This window comes from Vombatus ursinus, unplaced genomic scaffold (assembly GCF_900497805.2).
Source record: "Vombatus ursinus unplaced genomic scaffold, bare-nosed wombat genome assembly UNPS02014946.1, whole genome shotgun sequence".
Classification (NCBI taxonomy): Eukaryota; Metazoa; Chordata; class Mammalia; order Diprotodontia; family Vombatidae; genus Vombatus; species Vombatus ursinus.
Genome location: NW_020954724.1, coordinates 1799202 through 1815572, shown reverse-complemented (window position 1 = coordinate 1815572; position 16371 = coordinate 1799202). Strand labels below are relative to the sequence as shown.

At 36.3% G+C, this 16371-nt stretch overlaps 1 protein-coding gene across 7 annotated transcripts in view; it reads right to left on the bottom strand.

The window, feature by feature from the left end:
• Nucleotides 1-16371, bottom strand: part of ST7 (suppression of tumorigenicity 7) — a 283519-nt gene that overhangs the window by 146656 nt on the left and 120492 nt on the right. For all 7 annotated transcript variants that reach the window (XM_027845020.1, XM_027845018.1, XM_027845019.1 and 4 more), the window contains exon 2: nt 3225-3307. In XM_027845020.1, coding sequence (XP_027700821.1) covers nt 3225-3307 — 83 coding nt within the window. The remainder of the gene's footprint in view (nt 1-3224; nt 3308-16371) is intronic.

The window sequence follows — 16371 nt, the reverse complement described above, 5'->3', positions numbered from 1 at the left end:
TAACACTTCGGCAGTCCTGCCTTCTTTCCATCATTTAAGATGACTTCCACCCACCCTTAGCAATGGTTTTACCCCTCCCCCTTAGCTTATATATAGAATATTGTTCTCCTTTCCCCATGATGGTTTTTTTTTTCTAAACCGCTTTGTTGTCCTTGGATTTCCTTGACAGTTTCAGCTCACTCTGGACTTTAGTACTCTTGACACTATTGTTACAGGACCAAACCACACTTCTGTTATTGATCCTCTGCTTAGTTAAACCTTTGGTACATTCATGTCAAACTCTTTAAACAATTCTTCCTTTTCCTTCTCACCTCCAAAAAGGAATCATTTCTATTGGCATCTTTAGAATTTCATTTTAGGTTTTCCACCCTTCATGTGCTGACTATCCCTATAGAATTTTAATCCATACAATCTTACCCTAACCTTCCTCTGAACAGTTTGAAATCTCTTCTCAATCCAAGGGTGCAGATCAAACTATACCTGGCTTGATTTTCCTTCTCTATAATGAATCCTAAGCTGGAGTAATCACTTCTTCCTGGTGGTGTGGTTGTTACTATTGTTACTGCTGCTGCTGTTGCTATTGCTAGTACTACTAGATAGATAGCATTTAATAGTGCTTTAAGGTTTGCAAAGCACTTTTAAAATATCGTCTCATTTTATCTTCACAATAACCCTGGGAGGTAGGTGCTATTATTGTCCCTATTTTACAGCTGAGGAAACTGAAGCAGAAAGAAGTTAAATGACCTGTCCTAAGTCACATAGCTAATAAATATCTAAGTCCAGGCTTGAATTCAGGTCTTCCAGACACCAAGTCCAGTGCTCTACGAATTGTACCACCCAACTGCCTCATTCCCAATATTCCATCCTATAACTACCAACCAATTCCTCTATGCTGGTAAGGTCAGATCCAATAAAGTATCTCCCTAATTTCACAGAGGCAGGTAGGTAGATCAGTGGATAAAGCACTGGGCCTAGAGTCAGTAAGACCTAAGTTCAAATCCGGCCTCAGACACTCACTAGCTGTGTGACCCTGGGCAAGTCAACTTAACCTCTGTTTGCCTTAATCCACTGGAGAAGAAAATGGTAAACCACTCAAATATCTTCACCAATAAAACCCTGATGAAAAGTCAGACACAACTAAAACAAAATAATAATTCTACTTTCCAAAAGACAGAGGCACATCATTAATGCAAATTTTAAAATGACTAGCCACACTGATACGAAAGTATATTAAAAACCACCCTTTTAGTTCTACTGAAAATATCAAGAAATAATTTCCTCTGGTCTAAAAGCCCCTTCTAGACTTAAAAAGTATGTTAGGTCAAGAACAAAAGGCCCTTCTTAGGGAAATGGATTTATGGTAGTAACCAAACTTAGAACAAAGTACCTCTTGTATGATTTTGGATATTGCCTTCCCAGCTCCATAGAAGTGATTCGAGCTACTGACCCATCTAAGGGCAGTTTCCTCTTTCCCCAAACTCAAAAAATGGCACTGTGACTCACCCTTCTCGTTTCATAAAGGATTTTGATGTTGATCTTTAGAAGGCCCTTTTCAATCCCTTGAGGGGAACAGTCAAAAAAGGAATGAGGGGGGCAACTGGGTGGTGCAGTGGATAGAGCACCGGCCCTGAAGTCAGGAGGACCTGAGTTCAAATCCGGCCTCAGACCAAACACTTGACACTTACTAGCTGTGTGACCCTGGGCAAGTCACTTAACCCCACCTGCCTAAGCAAAAAAAAAAAAAAAAAAAAAAAAGGAATGAGGTAGTGACTATAATTAGGCAACTATTCTGAAATTCTAATTTCAACCCCAAGCTGTATTCTGACACATTGTGATTTTTCTTCTCCTAGATTCCAAACTCTTGGCTTGAGGGTAAGAGGTGGTGAATACTAAAGGGCATGGAGGAGATAGGGAAGAGACTATGTCAGTTTGGACATATCTCTAAGCTACAAATGATCTGGATATTAGTGCTAAGTTGAATACCAAAATAGAAATCCTAAAAATCAAAGGAGAGATTAAAAAATTTACAGTAAAAAAAACAAAAACAAAAAACAAAAAACAAACCTGAACTAATAAATCAAACTGGGGGGGAGGGGCAGGGGTAGACTGAAAAAAATAAAATAGATAAGGCATTGGCGAATTTGATTTTTAAAAAGAAGTAATTATAATTGTAAATGTTCAATTCAATAAAATTGTTTCTGGTGGACTTGTGACTAAAGCAGTATGATACACACACACACACACACACACATACTTTTTTTCTTTGATATTGATTTGGAAAGACAGACAGAGTTCTAGCAGATATCTGGATAAAAAAAAAGTTCGTTCTCATGCCTCTCTTTCAGACTTGGGATCTGTTTCCCAAACTCTTGATCTATTTCTTCTATTGACCTGGTGGTCTATAACATACTCTAATGACAATATCATTTCTTGCTTCTGCCTCTATTATTCTTTATCCAAATGCCATCCACTATATTTCCCTATTCATTCCTAAATTTCCTTACAAGAGTTTATCTTTAATATACAATGCTGTCCCACCGAGATTTTTTTTACCTATCTTTTCCTTTATAATTAAGCAGTGATTCTCAAATACCTGGGGGGAGGGCAGTGGTCATAAACATAGGATTCCAGCTAAAAATTATTTAATGATACTTTAAGCAGTAAATAATTACAGATTATGAGAAGTGTATTATCCCTTGGAGTTCACAACACGTTTTTTGGTTGAAACGAATTTGTGGAATGAAAAACACTGGGAACTACTGCAACATGGAATACCTACCTACCTCTACCTCTGTACCACATTCCAGTAAAAGTTCTCATCCCACCAGGTCATGGTAATATTTGTCAGACCAAACTTGATTGCTTACAATATTAAGATCACTAGTTCTTCTGGCTTAGTACCCACACTTTATGTGCTTGTCCTAGAGCTAACTTTAAATTTCTTCAAAAAATAATTTATATCTTATAATTTATCTCAATTACAGAGCCACAGTATAGTATCAGTTAAGCTGTAGACTCTTAGAACTCAAAAAGATCATAGAAAGAATTGTATCCAACAATTTCAATGTTTTATTATTTCGTATAATAAAGAACAGACAAATATGAGTTTTAAAGAAAAAAGAACTTATCTCTGCTGACCTTGACATAATGCCCCTTCTCATGTTCATTACTCTATTTAGTAACAAATAAAAGCTTAAAATGAAAATAATATTTCCAGTACTTACCAAAATAAGCCCTGAGATTAGCGAGGAAGTACCTGTCAGGGCAACGTAGAACTTCGGTGTTAACGTGTTCAAAAACATACTCACTGAAATGGAAAAAAAGAGAAAGAAGAACAAGAAACATGAATGTCAATAACATTGAATCTATTTGTTTAAGTCCAAATAATTTGAAATATCTAAAACACAGTAGAACCCTATTATCAATTGACTCATTGGGGGAAAAAAAGGATACACCATGATTCCAATCACACATCTTGAACCATAAAAACTACAGCAATTATTATCTCTACCTCCAAACACTAGGCTTGTTAAAACATTTTCCATTATGGTTACAACTGAATACTTTATGTAAACGAGATAATTACTTGACTGTCAACCAAATGCAAGAAAGACATACCTATATTTTTGTTGGCCTAACAGACGAAGCTCTTGAAAAGTCAAAGTTATAACAATTCTACAGATACAAAAGTAAATAGAAAATAACAGTAACTTAAGACATTATATCCTTGGGGACAGCTAGGTGGCGTAGTGGATAGAGTACCGGCCCTGGAGTCAGGAGGACCTGAGTTCAAATGTGACCTCAGACACATAATACTTCCTAGCTGTGTGACTCTGGGCAAGTCACTTAAGCCCAATTGCCTCACCAAAAAAAAAAAAAAAAAAAAAAAGATATTATATCCCCATGGTAACTAAAAGTAAGGTTAGAAATCAGATGTTCACTGGTAAAATTCTAAAACTTATTTACAGGACTCCTGGGCTGTCCTATTCATGGAGAGAATCAACCATGCCAATATACAACCTTTTATCCAAATACTCTTCCCACAATCATCAGTTCATCCAATTCATTACTAAAACAATCTAAGTTACTAAATTGATTTTTATTTATAAACTGTTTTTCAAAGTATGGACAATGCCCAAGGTTAGGTAGATTTTTTTTATTAGCATAACATTATCTATCAATACACTGTTACGTTATGTAATTTTAATTATGCATTTTGTTATTCAAAAATAGTCCTTTTATTGTGCTGAACTAATGATTTATCATTCTACTCTTTTCTAAGCAATGTGTACTCAACACATTTATGTTTCCTCACCACATCTATGTTTCCTCACCACATCCTTCTTTGGAAGAAAGTCAGTTATTAGCTTGAATTTTAAAAACACAAAACAAAACAAGGGAACAGTAGAGTAACTAGCGTGCATAGGCCAACAGCCCTGGGGCACCATCCAGGAAGGGCACAGAGAGAGGAGAGAGTAAGGGAAGTCACTGAAGTAAAGCAGACACTCATGTTCTAGTATCAAAATAACTGGAGGATCATAATGTGGTCTATTAGTGGGGAGGAGGGGTAGGACACCGAAAGAAAGATCATGGTGGAGTTAGAAGAGAGACAGGTCAGCTAGTTTTGCCAAGTGCAAAAATTGCTATTGTCATTTTCAAAGATAACAGTCAGTAGAAGAAAGAAATTACAGGCTGCAGTCCCTGATTCATAATTAGAGTCTATGGACCTGAGAATCATCTATTTATTAATCACAATGGAATATCTTTCTAACCTCCAAATCCTGTCACCTACTCTCACCTACGCTATTTTTCTATATGTTATTAATAAGAGAAGGTACATTGTATTCCTACTGCAAACATGAAACATATGAATATACTACTTTCTTTTTAGTGAATTAAAAAAAATGAACCTGCTGAAACTACAACAGAGATTAATCTAAATCAGAATTTCTTGAAACCTGATATTGATTCCCCAATTGTGGACGGAGTAAGTAGGATGGGAAACTTTTTTTTTATGAGTTACTTAGTCCCAGAAAAAAAGTTTATATGTGTGTGCGTGTATGTATGTGAGTGCATGTATATGTGTATGTGTGCGTGTGCAAAAAGGAACTCAATTCCATTAAAAACAACAAATCCCTTCATGTACTGTTAAAATTAAACACATGTAAAAACACAATTTAGCAAATATTACATATAATATAGCAAATAATATTAACATACACATATGCTTCAGTTCTTCATTATACTCAAAGGGGAAAGAACGTGAAAATGGAGAGAACAGAAATTGGGCAGAAAAAGGCAGATAAATGCACAAAAGAACCAGAAAGTGAGTGACAAAGTTAATACCTTATATTTAGAAATAACTCCATCTTTTATGATATTGTTGCTAAAGATTTTAAAAGCCACATTCCACTTTTGCAATTATATAAATGGAATGTCACCAGTGGATACTTATTCTATGGTCTGAATGAAACCTAGCCCATGAACTGCAGCTCCTCTAATGTGGAATAAGTTACTAAGGCCAGGCAAAGACAATAGACCAAACAGTAGCATCCTCTCAGCAAATTACCAAGGGATGGTGATATACATATAGGTAGCCAACAAGTTCGTTTTCAGATGAAATTTTTTCACTTAAATTGATTGAGGTGAATGAAAAAACACAAGAACACTGTGTTGCTTTGTTTTTATTATCATTACTGTGTCCTAATGATGTAATCATTACTGCACCCAACTGATTTTAGGTAACAAAAGGAGTCATCTGAAACCAAATGAAGACAACAATCATCTAGCCTATTTTATTTTGGCACATTCTGCTACAGTTCTTTCCTTTTTTTTTGGATAGGCAAAGAGGTTAAGTGACTTGCCTAGGGTCACACAGCTAGTAAGTATTATGTGTCTGAGGCCCGATTTGAACTCAGGTCCTCCTGAATCCAGGGCCGGTGTTCTATCCACTGTGCCACCTAGCTGCCCCACAATATTCTGCTACAGTTAAGGGGAAAAAGTGTTCCATAACAGTCTTCAATAAGAATGGATAAAGTTGAGGAAAGGATAGCAAATTCTGTAATATATTACAGAATATATTCTGACTGTAGCTTGTACAAACCACTCATATATGGTTTTGAAAAAATACACTCATCATGATGGAATGTAAATAAATGTACATCTGACTCTTCATGAACCTGACAAATTTTTGGATTTAAATAAAAAGTCCTGAATTTCTCTGTCTAGGACATATACATTTCATATTCATAGTTTAATAAATACAGTGTGTCCCAAAAGTCTTACTGTAATTTTAAGTATTAGCAGCTTAAAACTTAAAGCTTTGATAGCTTTAAATTGCACTAAGATTTCTGGGACACAATATACACTGAGGAGAAGTGTTACTGAAATGCATCAGGCACAAAGGAAAGAAAAGAGAAAAACTGAGTCCTTTCATTAGGGAAGGAGAAAGCTCTTAACCAATTACACTAAAAGGCAGTCGCTTTTAATACATGCTTTTATTCCTTTGAAGAAAAATTGCATGTGCTCCACTGGGATGAAAGGACAAAAAAGCAGCACTGAAATGGGAGAGGATCTACTTAAAGAATACTCAAGTAAATTAGATTGTTTGAGTCTACAGACTTGAATGGCCTACAGCTGAGGGCATCCAGGAAATTAGCTAAAATGGTCCCAGAAGCCATTCATAATAATCTTTGAGTATTAAGGGAGGCATGGTAAGGTCCCTGAAAACCGGGAAGGAAAAAAATACCACCTGCATTTTCAAAAGGGGAAATTGAAAATTCAATTAGATTTCCAAACCTTTTCATATGCTAAAACATAACAACAAAAACACATAATCCCAACCAGCCCAACTTTGTGAAGAATAAATTCTTTTAAGCTCTTCTCATTTCCTTTTAAAATCTGGTAGTAAGTCCAAAAAATCACAATGAAACAGAAGGTGCAATATATCTTAACTTAACCAATGCTCTTAATTTGATACAATATGACATTCTTAAAGCATAATTATCCAAGGAGCATTTACCATTTATGGAATGGCCACTTTTGGAATTGTATTAGGGGCAATTTTTAAAAAGGTGTACTTTTAACCTGACACGATTTTCTCATTTTTTACTAGTAACCAAAGGAAACAGAATATAAAGTATGTTATTAACTGTGCTAGAGCTGACAAATTAAGTGGGGGTGGTTTACAACTGAGAAGATGAACTTAAAAATAACTTTTGCCAGTTACAGTGATGAGGGAATAAAAACAGAGTAACATTCAGAAAGGGCAAGTAAAAGACAAAGGGGAAGTGGGCAAGCGCACAAATACCAAAATACGGGAGGGCTCACTTGTGTAAGCATGGTAGAAAATTATCTGACAGTCATAAGGGGAATACAGTTATCAAGGCGCATACAACATAGCATACACTCACTGCATGCCAAGCTCTTCCATTTTCTACTCCTATCACGCAGGTTTCTGAAAACAAAGGCAGTTCCTACTTCTAAAGCAAAATGTATTCCTGAAAACCACAGCATCACAGCAAGCTAGCCAAAGATAGGTTGGGCATGTCTGCACATACTGCTGCATCTTTCTGCTCAAATACATGTGCCATCATCAGTGGAAACCGTCCATTAAGCTGGAAGGTGTGGCTAGAAGTGAATTACAGGTGGCTCTCAGGCAATGCTGAATGGGTGAGGCATTATAAGGCGGGAAATGTAAGGGTTTGATAGTACTACATTCATTTTAAGGTAGAACAACTGATATGTAACAAAAAACCTTAAGAAAATCTAGAAACACACTATGAATTTTAAAAAAAAGGTTTGGAAAATGGTCTCTACAAAAGACTAAAGCTAGGTTCATGAGGAAAATATGAGAAACCTGGTAATAAATGGTCTTTAATGTACCTTCTATAACTGGCAATGAAGAGTAATTAACACTTTCCACTAGGACCATAGATCCAGAGCTGGAAGAGACCTCACTGGCCGTCAAATATAATCTCATTAACAGATAAGAAAACTGAGTCCCAAGGAAATTAAGTCACTTGCCCAAGGCCACAAAGAAATATCAGAGGTGAGATCTGAACCCAAGTTATCTGACTCTAGAGCCCGAGTTCTCTCCATTGCCCCAGGTAGTGTGAGAAAAATAGTTTCAATAGGCTAGTCTAAAATTTTAGATTAATCAAATAGACTTGGCTTTCCTGACTCTACGAAAATCACTTGTGGAATTCCTATGAAGATTTTGAAGGAAGGGCTCCATGAGTAAAACTCAATTAAATGGAATAAGCATTCCAGGGTTCAGTCATCGAACTCTTTTATTTGCTTCTCCAAGGAGAGGCTTTCAGTCACCCTTTCATTCAGGCTGCTACAATTAGGTTCTTCAAAAAGTATGTCCACATATTGGTCATTAGATCAAGGTTTCATTTAGATGAAGTCTAGGGATGGTCTAAAAACTGTGGAATTCTCAGTAGCCTTTGCCTTGTTTTTCCTCCATTCTGGCACCATCACTGCGGATGCAGAAGAAGGTTGAACAGAAATGAGGGCCATTTTGTATTTTTCTTTGTTGCATGAGTTGCCACTGCCAAAAAATTCATCGCCAACTGGCCAGCCCACTGATGAAGAACTTTCTGTATTTAGCTCAGTTAGTCCTCAGAAAATAGACTCAAGTCTGTCTGGAACCGTACTCAAAAGAGCCTTTCCAACATGGCAGAAATATGCCAGAACTTTCACTCCTTAAGAACTAAGGTCATGGACATTGACAAAAGTCCCCCAGAATGGGCTGCAATCAGAATAATTAGTGAGAACATCCACACCAATAAGAACACAAATCTATCTGAGTATTTTAGTAAGCATTGTAGAAAAACATCCCAAAGGACTAGAAGGGAGGGTTCTAATTAATTTAATTTTCTTAGTAACCAAAGGTAAAGCAGGGTACTTATTTCAACATACTGAAGATCTTTCAAAAATGTTTAAGTATATTTTACTGGCTTAGTATAGATTTCATCCAGACCTTTGATTTCACTGGTAGAGGAAACTCTGGGTGAGAAAACAACCTCCGTCAGTGCAGTTCAACAATTATATTGCAACTTAAGAGTCTTAGCAACTCTAAGCTACTGAAAAGTAAAATGATTTGCCCATGGTCACACAACCAGTCTATGTCAGAAAGATTTGAACCTAATTCTGAACTCTGAGGCTAGTGTCTAGCCCTAAATTCACTATGTCACTTTGTCTTCTAGTACAGACAGTGGCCATAATGAAACTTCTCTCCTAAATCATGGATTATAAGGGGGTGGAGGGAAGTTTGCTGGTAAATATTTTACCACCAACTCTCCAAAAAAAAAAATGCAGGAACCACTTTTTGAGTTTAATCTACATTATTAAAATTTTCTCCATTATTTTTTTAAGTCTAGACAATCCATAGAACAATAAATTAAGCCCTCAAGTGTTTGTTGACTTTCAAGACATAACTGCTCAAACTGAAAATTTAACAATTTTCTTTCATGGGCCCTTAAAAGTTGGGTCCAGCAAACTCCTAACTTTACAGTACAGTACCTATTCCATCTATAGATGTTTAAAAAAAAGGGGGGGGAGATAAAGATGAATGTGTACTAAGCCAAGGACATACCATAGAATTAGATGGTTTAAGTAATTTAATCACCCATATGATAGGGTATTCAAGCTGCATAACCACTGGTTGGAGATTTACAGTGGAAATTCACCATTTGAATAGAGGTTAAGCTAGATAGATACTCTCTAAGGTCCCTTTTAACTTTAAAGATTCTATGAATCTTTAACTTTCTTGTTATTTGCTTCTTTCTCCTTAAAGTGGAGTGTGCCAGACCAACTAATTAATTATTTGAGATGTTAGTTAATGAAGATTTTATTGTGTTTGGAATGGACTGTTTCAATGCAGAATTGCCTATAGGCAGAAGGATATGATTCTAGTATTCCTTTTGCAAAGTATTCCCTCAGCCACATCAAGGTTGGTAGTGACACTTTCCCTGACATTCTCCTTGAATTCATTTGTGGCTTGTGGAAGGAACACTAATGATGTCATATTAAACTAAGAAATATACCCAAGAGCATGAGTTTCCAAATGACTTAATTGGAGGGAATGAATGATCCACCAATGAACCAAAGTCACAACGCCTTCCAAGCCCTGAAATTGGGGTATATAGGTAGAATAATGATACAGTTTATTTCACTTAAATCAATATTTTGGTTATAATTGAGAGTACAGAAATTCATCTAGAAACACATGTTTATTGAAGGCAAGCGGATACAGCATTGGACCTTGTGTCAGAAAAACCTAAGTCCAAATCCCACCTCAAAAATTTACTAGCCATGTGAACCTGGGCAAGACACATAACCTCTGTCTGCCTCAGCTAACCTCTGTCTGCCTCAGCTTTCTCATCTATAAAATGGGGATGGGTAACAGCACTTATATCCAAGGGTTACTGCAAGGACAAAATAAGATTATTTGTTAAGCACTTTTGTAAGCCTGTGTAAATGTATTATGTAAATGCTAGTTGTTGTTATTAATGGTGGAATGCTAATGCCAAGTTATTAACCTTGTATCAAAAAAAGAATACAATAATGATAACATATTCATATTATACCCTAAAGTATACAAAATTCTTTCATAAACATATCATTTGATCACCATATAAAACAAGTCTAGGAAGAACCTTCACTCAAAAAAAATTTTTCCCTTTTTCCAAAAAGTGTTGGGAAGAATGTTATAGCATTATTTAGTCTACCAAGTACAATTTTAAATCTCGAGAAAAAACAGTTCAGTTATGGAATATTCTTTCTTCATTCCTTATTCTCTCTATCCTGGTATCTGGTTCTCTCTCTCTCTTTTTTTTTTCCTGCTGACTGTAATTAGAAGGGCTACTCCCATTGATTGACTTCCTCATCTCATGAAGGGTAGAACACAAAAAAAAAATAAATAAATTTATCTTTTATAATTTATCTAACCCACATGCTTCAATTCAGATTTTCAGGGTATTAAACTTGAAGAGACTGTTCTTCCCTAGTCACAATATAATATCAGTCCAGAAAACAAAAAATAATACTGACACCACTTTCTACTTGCATACAAGGACAGATAGGGCCTGAATAAGTATGGGCTTCTTCTAGTGTTGAAAAGTTCTCTGAATGGTTAATTGCCAAAATATACCTTAAACCTCTGTTACTATGACAACCCAGATAACATAAACTAATATTTATTTGGCTTTTTAAATCCAACAATAGTAAAGGAATTAAAGAAAAATTCAAGAAAAAACAACTTAGTAATCCCATAAAAACATGTTTGTCTACATGACAGTATTCAATTTTGTGTATAAATGTACATGTAAAATAAGTTCTACACCACAGAGCTTTCAAAGCAATATAAACAAGAAGTGTAAAATTCAGCTTCAATAAGTGCCTCCTATGAAATGTGCCTACCTTCCCCTTCAGTCATGCCAACTAGCTCTCTAAACAATATCTAAAGCTCCTAGCTCTCCTGCCCTTGATAAACTCTGCACCATTTCTCCTGCTGAGGAGAAAGAAAGGGAGATATATTTTTAGCCTTGTTCCTATGGCAAGAAAACCCTCACAAATCATTCCGTCTCTTTCCTGTTCTCCCTTGATATCATAAGCAGGCTCAGTTGCCTTGGTAACTTTACAGGTAAACTGTTCAGCTAGCTATCTGGGCATCTGGTTCTACTGTGGACTGGATTTCTCCTGTTTATTTCCTTTTCCCAGCTATAATCCATAGGAGCCCAAGCTACATCAGCCTGGCTCCTCACGCCACACGACATCTCTTCTGTTAAGTCCTTCATGAGTCACTGCTCCCTTGCTAGAATGAGCCCATCTGTACAGTAATAGCTTTGCAAAGCTTGGTCAAACACAGGCTGCTCTGCTAGCAGAGAATAGTGAAACAGTGCCTCATAGGATCTGTTTCCTCTCATTTAATAGGAATACTGATAATGGACTAAAAAGTGTGGCCTTAGCCAATAGGAGATCAGTGATCCTTCTCTCCCTCACCCCTCTCTCTTTCTTTTTAAAGCACCTCTTTCAGGTACAGGAAGACTTGGCTTCTCGCCCCAGAATGGGAACTAATCCTATAACCCTGGAAAGTCATTTGACCTCTTGAAATAAGGAGGCTATGTTTGCTCTCTAAGGTCTTTTATAGCTCTAATAATATTACAACAATCATCTGTGAACTTTTATTCATCTGTTGCTCTTAGACCTATGAATGGCAAGATATTTTTATGGGTACAAGCACACTGGAACCTCAAGATTATTCTTAGGGTTCAAGAGTAATGCAAGAGTAATCCCTTTGGAACCTCTAATAATAAACCTCTTAGGATTCACTCAATTGTAAATTCTTCAAGAAGAGACCTATGACTTCTTATATCCCCAAGAGCATAGAAAAGACAGCGTGCTGGCCTTGGAAGTCAAGAAGACTTGGGTTCAAATATCTTATTTCAAACTCAAATATTGGTATGACCCTGGGTAAGTCATTTAAGCTTTCTTCATGTGTAGAATGGGGATATCTGCAGTACTTCACCTTTTACACCTATCTCTGTGACACTGGGCAAATTGCTTAATCTCTCTGAGCCTCAGTTTCCTCATCTAGAAAATGGCAGGGTTCCTTGCAGTTCTAAATCTATGATCCTATGACATATTTACAATGTTGTAAGGATGAGCTGAGATAACTGCCATTGTTATCTATGAGGTAGGTACTTACATTTATCACTATCTGAATTATAATTGTAGAAATTGAGGCTCCAGAAGGTTAACTGACTTGACTAAGGTCACACATCTAATGTAAGAGGCAGAATTTGAACCCAGGTCTTGACTCTACAGAGTATACCTGATGTCCTCATAATGTACACTACTAATGTAGATGCACCTTAAAGTGCTATAAAAATGTCAATTATGAAGGCCCAATAACTGTTGGTTGTTTGGCTGATTATCTGAGAAGATCCTACATCCTTTTCATTCCAAATACAATTTCCAAATTTATTTTAATGCAGCTTCAAATTTCACTAAGCCTTATGCCTGTATAGCAAAAATATAGCTATAGAATCCTCAAAAAATAATGCAATCTGGATTACCAAATCAAAAAGATGACCATTTATCCATAAAACCTTTTTTTATCTGAACCACTCTGACAGAAAATTTTCAAAAGTGTATTATGTATTTTCATGCCTTCATATGTAGAATATTCTAACATCTTCTTGATGGTCTGGAATAATTTTTCTAGCCTCATCATATATGATACTCCCCCTCCTGCTGGCTGTTATCCAGACAAACAGGACTTCTCTCTATTCCTCACGCATGTCACTCTTTCTACTTTGTCTCCGTGCCTTTGTATTAGCTCCCTCCTCTCATCACAGCCTTATAGAATCCCTCTCTTCCTTCAAGGCACCACAAATGCACATCCTACATGAAGCTCTTCCAGATTCCCTCAACTGCCAGTGCCCTCTCTCTCCAATGACCATTGTAATTAACTACTTTTTCTTTATTTGTATAAAATGTTTATTTTTAATAGACTGATAAATGTCCTCATTGCCTCCTTCACTAGAACTGATGTTTCTTGGAAGTAGAGACTTTCTCATTCTTTGTACTGTATTCACAGTTCCTACCACTGTGGCTGGCACATAGTAGTGACTTCATATACAGTTGTAATTCTATTGATTATAGTACAATATAGTACAATATGGTTTGGTCCATGGGGCATACATTGAGGCATGTAAGGTTGTTTGTCCCTACCCCTAATGGCTCCAGATTTCTCTCTTTTTTTCATTCTTGTGTCTGCCGTAGGTAGTTTTCCTCTTTCTCTCCTACTTGGCAACCCACTCTTTTCTGATACTAACATCATTCCCTGATTCTCATTCCCTTGCTAGGTTTAATTTGTTACTTTGAGTCAGCTATTCATTGGGAAATTAAATAACTAAAAAAATTGAGGAGGGATACTTAAATAGACAGTCCATGGGTTCCACTACTACTCATGTAATGTTAGGAGACTTAAAGGAAGGCCCCCACAGAAAGGTTTACATTTAAAAGGATCCTCTGTGGGGGGTTTACAAGAGGATTTGTAAAAGATTAGAACTCTAAAGAATACTCAATACAGTTCACTCATGATAATGGCGACAAATTGTAATTCAGTTGTTTTCACAGACATTCGAGGAAAATGTCATGGATCCTGATTGCAAAAGGCAAATTCTTCTAATACTAAGATTTAGAATTGAGAAGAACTGATGCAAACAGTCATCTGCCTCCCATTCACAATCCTAGAGGGCAGTCTGACTTCAATCTCACATTGGAGCTTCAAATCTGGACTGGGCCAGCAGAGCTCACAGATTCTTTTTTTTTTTTTTAAATTCTGATCAGTTTGCCATTTTATTAAAGGTAATAGGGAACCACTGAAAATTTTTTGAGGAGAGTGATATGTGGCACAGACGATAGAATGCTAGGCCTGGAGCCAGAAAGACCTGAGTTCAATTCCAGCCTCAGATACTTACTAGCTGTTTGACCACAGGCAACTTAATTTCTGCTTGCCTCAACTTCTTCAACTGGAAAATGAGGATCATAATAGCACCCACCTAGCAGGGTTGTTATGAGAATCAAATGAAATAATAACTGCAAAGCACCTGGTAAAATACCTGGCACATAGTACGTGCTATATTAATGTTAGCTATTTTTATTATCAATCTGGCAGCTGTTAAAGACATGTTGGAGAAAGGAAAGTGTGTTTCAGTCCGATTTCCTTCCATATTTATAGTCTCTTTCACAAAAATTAGCTCATATTATTATCTGTTGCTCTAATAATGCCATTTGTATATACTTTGTCTCTCCAATAAGAGTCTACGTTCCATAAGAACTGGGATTATGTCTCATATTCCTTTCATTATCTAGTCTAATTTCCACATTTTTTAGGTGAAAATCAAGGCCATTTTAAAAGGGCCTAGCACCAGCTACGGAAAAAAGTGCCAAGATTTCTCATTATAAAGAAAGGAATATGTTTATACAAGTTCCTAGCTTGAGGCTACTTCTTTATTGGAAGTTATTTTTTTAAATGAGTCAACTTAGTGATGGTAACAAATATAAGTTAAGATTATCCTACCAAGAAGACTAAGATAATTCATTATTACTCTATATGCTGAAGAAGAAATCTCAGGGGGATATATAACTGAGAATGACAAACTGATTAGCTAATAAGAGGATTTCAAAACACTGAATATAATCAATTGCTTGAAAAGCTGGCTAACATAGTTATAGTGCTTATTATGTGCTAGGCACTGTGCTAAGCACTTTACAATTATTATCTCATTTGATCCTCACAATAACCCTTGGAGGTAGTTACTAATATAACACCCAATTTACAGATAAGGAAACTGAGGCAAATAGAGGCTAAGTGACTTGCCCAGGGTCACACAGCTAGTAAGCTTCTGAGTCTGAATCTGAACTCAGGTCTTCCTGACTCCAGGCCCAATGCTCTATCTACTACAATTTCTAGTTGCCCCTAGCTACTTAAACAGGTAACTGCTGACTCTAAAAACCACAGAAATTACTAAGAAAAGAGAAAAATGAACAAAAATTTTGAATAATTCTCTACATTACAAAGAACATCAAAAAATGGTAAGCATTTGTTACTATTAACTTGTTCATCATTAAGGGGAAGCTAAGCAAAAGGAAAATGAAAGACTGCTGTCACATTCTCATAAAACGAGTTAATACTAAAGCCAGGAATAAAACTCAAAACTGTCATGCACAGTTACAGCCCATCATACAGCCCTCCTCAGAAATAGAATGGAATACTTTAACCATTATGGATTTTTATATTTGGACTTGCACTTATCATTTGTATATACTACTTGTATTATCTAGGATGATAAATAATGAAATAAAGAATTTTAAAATAGAAATTCTACAGCAATACATATTATCATCTTAAAAAAACTGTTAATTTGTTTTCAATAGTTTCATTCTGTATGTTCCATCTACACCTTTTTTTATTCTAATTATTTATGTACAGAGTAGGCTTTCAAAGCCCTCCACTGCTGAGACTGAGGAGTTTGAATCAACAGAGGAAGGTAGTTTAGACAGGAAACCACCTGGTGCCCACAGGGAAAGAAAAAGCTGAAATCAATGCCAACTTTTCTTTTCTTATTATTACATAAAACACTTCATTAAAATGACTAATTATTTCTCTCCAGAGGAGAGTGCTGCTACGTGAAGCTGCACACTCACCTTTCTCTGCAGGGGAGAAGCCACAAAGACAAGAGGACACAAGCGGAAACTACCAACCAAGGCCAGCTTCTCTACATATTCAGTTGCTTCAACTGCCTGGTGTCCTAAATTAATTACTTTGCTTATTTATTTTAAAAATCGAATGCC